Source organism: Oratosquilla oratoria, chromosome 30 (genome assembly GCF_046742065.1).
Source record: "Oratosquilla oratoria isolate Oo_2021 chromosome 30, ASM4674206v1, whole genome shotgun sequence".
Classification (NCBI taxonomy): Eukaryota; Metazoa; Arthropoda; class Malacostraca; order Stomatopoda; family Squillidae; genus Oratosquilla; species Oratosquilla oratoria.
Genome location: NC_134806.1, coordinates 38,735,024 through 38,740,023, shown reverse-complemented (window position 1 = coordinate 38,740,023; position 5,000 = coordinate 38,735,024). Strand labels below are relative to the sequence as shown.

The 5,000-nt window shown below is 37.5% G+C and overlaps 1 protein-coding gene across 9 annotated transcripts in view; it reads right to left on the bottom strand.

The window, feature by feature from the left end:
- The window catches only part of CASK (peripheral plasma membrane protein CASK), a 496,380-nt gene that overhangs the window by 75,253 nt on the left and 416,127 nt on the right, over positions 1–5,000 (bottom strand). For 8 of the 9 annotated variants that reach the window (XM_076212770.1, XM_076212774.1, XM_076212772.1 and 5 more), the window contains one exon: positions 4,823–4,930. The exons of the other annotated variant lie outside the window; for it this stretch is intronic. In XM_076212770.1, the coding sequence (XP_076068885.1) occupies positions 4,823–4,930 (108 nt within the window). The remainder of the gene's footprint in view (positions 1–4,822; positions 4,931–5,000) is intronic. 9 annotated transcript variants of the gene reach the window in all.

Genomic DNA, 5,000 nt, shown 5'->3' with positions numbered 1-5,000 from the left:
TCTTTCGAAATCTAAGCTACCAAAATGAACTCGCCTTTTTATGAAAATAAAGACAAACGAAAAGAAGATAAACAAAGTGGGTAATGTATGTATAATTTTTTCTTTAATATAGACGACCAAAATGAGATCTTTTTAGAACAAAAATCAAATTACTCAGTGTAAAACTATACAAGGGAGATGTCGGTACACGTAATCAGCACTGCAAAACAGTTGTTCTGTATTTCTTTAACTTTCTGCCTAATACATAAAATTGCATCCTCTTCCTCCAAATCACAAAATAATAATAATAAAGTAAATAAATAGATAAATAAAGAACAATCATGCACTTGCAATCATTATGTAATCTTAAACTTCTAGATGCCATGAAAAATTAAAAGTTAGAAATGACCAAATAATGACGTTGATTAGATATATAAAGGGAGAATATTCATTGAACATTCGTGTACGATTAGTATTGTGAATACTAAATGTACCATCTTAATTGCAGGCAGCAACTAAACATTGCATCTAAATCTTGATTATATATATATATATATATATATATATATATATATATATATATTTATATATATATATATATATATATATATATAATCAACCACAGTGCACTTTAATTCTAAGCCATCAATATCGGAAGAACCCTGGAAGCAAAAGCAGAAATTGAAACGTGTTATGCCCGAGGACTCGAACCAGGGCTTACCACGTTTCAATTTCTGCACGTGCCTCCACGGTTCTTCCGATGTTGGTGGCTTAGAATTAAAGTGCACTGTGGTTGATAAAAAATATATCTCTAGTCACTGGGATCCATTCAGTGTTGTACATACATATATATATATATATATATATATATATATATATATATATATATATATATATATGTATATATTGACTTTGCAATTCCGATCCTAAGCTCACACATCTATTCACAAAAGTTTATTTCCCAAAACCAATATTTTCTGCCGACTACTCCCGGGTTAACCTTTTAGTCGATGGGTGTGTGTGTGTGTGGGGGGGGGGGTACATCTAACAACTGAACAAATTCGTTAACATAATAAGAACACAATTTCTAAAGATGAACAAATTCGTTTAACATAATAAGAACACAATCTCTAAAGCTGAGGCTTTTAGCGAGATAGAACATCATTTAGGATACTTGTTTCCAACCTACAGATGATCGCCCATTAGCGGGTACAAATGATATTTAGTAATGAGTAAATGAAGGATGAAGTTACAGGATTATGTATGTGACTATAAAAAAAAAAAAAAAAAAAAAAAAAAAAAAAAAACTAAAAATTGCTTCATCGGGAACTCCCTTTTAAACACCTTGTCCCTTTTAAACACTTTAAAAGTCCTTTGTTTCCTCTTCAATAAAAACCAATACCACAGGAGTGGGTGGTCGAGCCTATAGTAATTGTCACCTTATCTTGATTCTAATCCTAACCATAATCGCCACTACCTGGAATTCTATGTCCTGTGGTGCAGGAGAGATATGACCGAGATTAATCAAAATTTTCTCAAGAAAACGCTATTCATCTCCATGTAATCATCACATCACACTTGATAAAGTGGTTAACAAAAGAATTAAAAAAAGTTGGATAAAGAGCGGATGAAATTTGGGGATCAAGGCTATTGGGATTGATTAATAATCAAAAGTACGCCGACGACAAAGGATGGTCCTTTTTGTTTATATTTTTTTTTTTATCAGATGATAAATTGTGTGGAGCATTTCTTCCCTGTAACACGGTGACCTCTTCTGAAGACTTTTGGTCGGCCCAAGGACAAGCATTTTCATTCAGCTGAGCAGTGAATTTCAGGCTGAAAGGGGTCGCGATTGCTCGTGACGCTCCATTTCAGGTCAGAGACTGCCCCCTTAACTGCCTGAAACTGTTTGTTCTTAGGGAGAATAAAAATCTATCAAATATGTCAACATGCTGAAAGGGGGTAAACATGTGTTGTTGACAATGAATCCAGTCTTCCCAAGGAGGTGCGTGAATTGAGTACATAAGCTATACAGTCAATACAAAACGACATGGTATGGAAGAAAGTCCCTGTACATGATATGGTGAAGAACATACGCCAGGAGTCACTTAACTGCGGCAAAAAGCCGTCACCTTTGCCCTGCATGCTCGAAAAACCGGGGCAAGTGGCAGTAATTGTAATCAACTAAATTTAATGAAATTTCATTCCATATTAGATTTCTTTGAACTTGCAGTAGGAGTTATCATGGGTTATAAAAAAATGAATGATTCTTTATCTAAGTATCTTTATCTAATGATTTTTTTTATCTCTATCACTGGTTTATGATTTTCTTCATAATTATTATCTAATCAATAGATTATGATATAATGGTGCAGGACGTTAAATGGAAAGTGAGGTAGCAATTAAGGTGCAAGACGTTGAGTAAAAAGTAAAGGAGATTTTTTAAAGGAGAATTGAGAAAGGTTTAACTCTCAAATTTGCGGAAATAAATTATGGGGACAAAAACATGGGGGTATTAAAAAGATATAACTTCATAGTAGCTAAAACCAGATAACTTACTTTAGACGAACAAATATAATTATACAACAAACCAAACTAATTTGAACAAGAGTCGGAAGTTTAAGTAAGGCAAGTGTTAGCCAGTGAAAGCAGAGGTCGAATTCAAAAGGGGGGGGGGGGTGAAAAATCATTACTTGCTTCTATGTACAAAAGGCTTAGGTAGGAACACGTCACTGTGTATTATACAGAAATCGTGTGATGAAAAAAAGGCAAAAGTGTACCGTTGTTTGTCTATATACAGTTTATCGCCTCGCATGTCTTGGAGGCAGACTGTGAGGCTTGCAGATCCTTGAGATGGTATAGGATGAATCTCTTCCCCATGTATCGTGACTCAGATGGACAGAGGATAACATATATGGAGGCATACTTTGAGAACATGTCGTTAGAAGCATCCAATTATCTAGATTCTATACCATGACGTTCTATTCTCTTGACATGTAAGAGTGTCTGTGAATATTTTCTTAAAGAATGAAATGTCGTTGAAGAAGTTGAAGGGCTGGAGACCAATGACCAAGGTATTTCCGAAGAGATGAAAATACTACTGAAGAAACAGAAGGCCACGTGGAGCCAATACTTCCTCGGGAACAGAAGTATGTACGGAAATAAACAAATGCACTTGATGTTCCCATTAGGAATTTCGTGCTTCTTCATAGATAAAAACACTACTCGAGTACATGAAGTGCAGGTGGTGTCCGTACGAAGAAGTTCAATGTCTTTAGAGATACAAGAACTTGAAGGCCCACAGTATGAGACTCCTATTTCTTTAAGAAATGAAAGCATCGTTGTAGACGCTTCAAGGTAGGTCGTACCACATTGCAAATATCTCATTTCTTCTGAGATGAATTTGTGTGTCATTAAAGAAGCTTAACTACATGCGGTCCCGGTACTATGGAGTTCTCAGATTTCATAACGGGCAAAGGTATCAGTGAAGAAGTTGAAAGTCAGAAGACTTCCGCGATAAAATTTTCATCTTTATGAGATGAAAGTATCTCTGGAGATGGTGGAGGGCAGGTGCTACCTGCTCCCTCAGAATTGGTTTTCTTTAGATTACATAAGTATCATTGGAGGAGGTCAAAAAGAGGGCTTTCAAGTACCTCTCTCTGAAGATGTGGTATACTACTACCACACTTAACAAAAAGCCAAGCGCTTTCAGCACTTTGAAGGATTTAATTCTTCTCAGGTAAAAAAATCACTAGAAAATCTGTAGTGTGAAGTTCTAGTTCTCTTTAGTGATAGAACATAATTTGAGAAGCTGAATACCTCCAGATATGTTGTCATGGATGAAAAGGTAAGGGTAAAGTGATATATTCACAATAACCCAATGGATTTCGGGTATCTGGTAAAGAACAGGGTTGGTGCACCAACAGTAACAAGATGGCGACCAGAAAAAAGCAAAAATTCTTTGTGGAAAAAGAAGAAATAAAGAAAAAAAATCAAGGTTGTCTTTACTAAAAGGGAGATTTTGGTGAGTACCAGGACTTGGAAGTTTCAGTAAGGGAAATGCCTTCCCAACCAAACACTGCCTTGGGCAACAACAACAACAACAACAACAACAACAACAAACAACAAATAACAAACAACAGCCGGCATGTCAGAAGCGAACTCTGCTTAAAGTTCTACTAAACAACAAAAGGGTTGGCGGTGAATAGGAACATTCAAGAAAAAGAGTAAGGGATCCAAGCGTTTAACGACAAGACAAAGACTGAAGGCAGCTAAGGAAGCCAGAAAATGAAGCGGCGGGGGCGGCCCCAAGCTCGCCAGTAGCCGAGGCGGGCGGTCACGTAGTACTAGTAGTAGTAGTAGTAGTAGTAGTAGTAGTAGAAGTATTAGAAGTAGTAGTGGCAGTAGTAGTAACAGTAGTAGTAGTATTAGCAGTAGTAGTAGTACAGTAGTAGTAGTCTTTGGATCGTCAGAAAATCGTGCCACTCTGCGTCATATGTGGCCACCAGGGTAGGGACTGCACTATTTGACTATTCGTAGTAGTAGTCATAGTGAGGGTAGCAGTAGTAGTAGTAGTAGTAGTAGTAGTAGTAATGGTAATATAGTGGTAGCAAGAATTGTGAATATAGCGTTCAGGGGGAAGGGGAAGCTTCTGGTAAGGTTTTGCAGCACTCTGAGGGTGAGTTACAAGAGGAAGAGAAAGAGGAGGAAGAGGTGGTGGTGGCGGTGGAGGAAGAGTCAGCTACTCATGAAGAGCCTCATCATCATTAATGATCATCACCACCACCTATTGGCGACGCTGCTGCTGCTGCTGCTGCTGATGGATTTTTTGGTTTTGACTCACCGTATTCCAGGTACTCGTTGGCTGCGATGTCCGCCATCATCTCATCATGGGAGACGAAGTAGTAGTTCTTCCCGTTCTCCTCGTCCTTCCGTGGACTCCTCGTCGTGTCTGCAGTAAATCCTATATTACTCTTCCTCTGCCACATTGGGGGGGGATAACACTAAGATTTTTTTTTTTT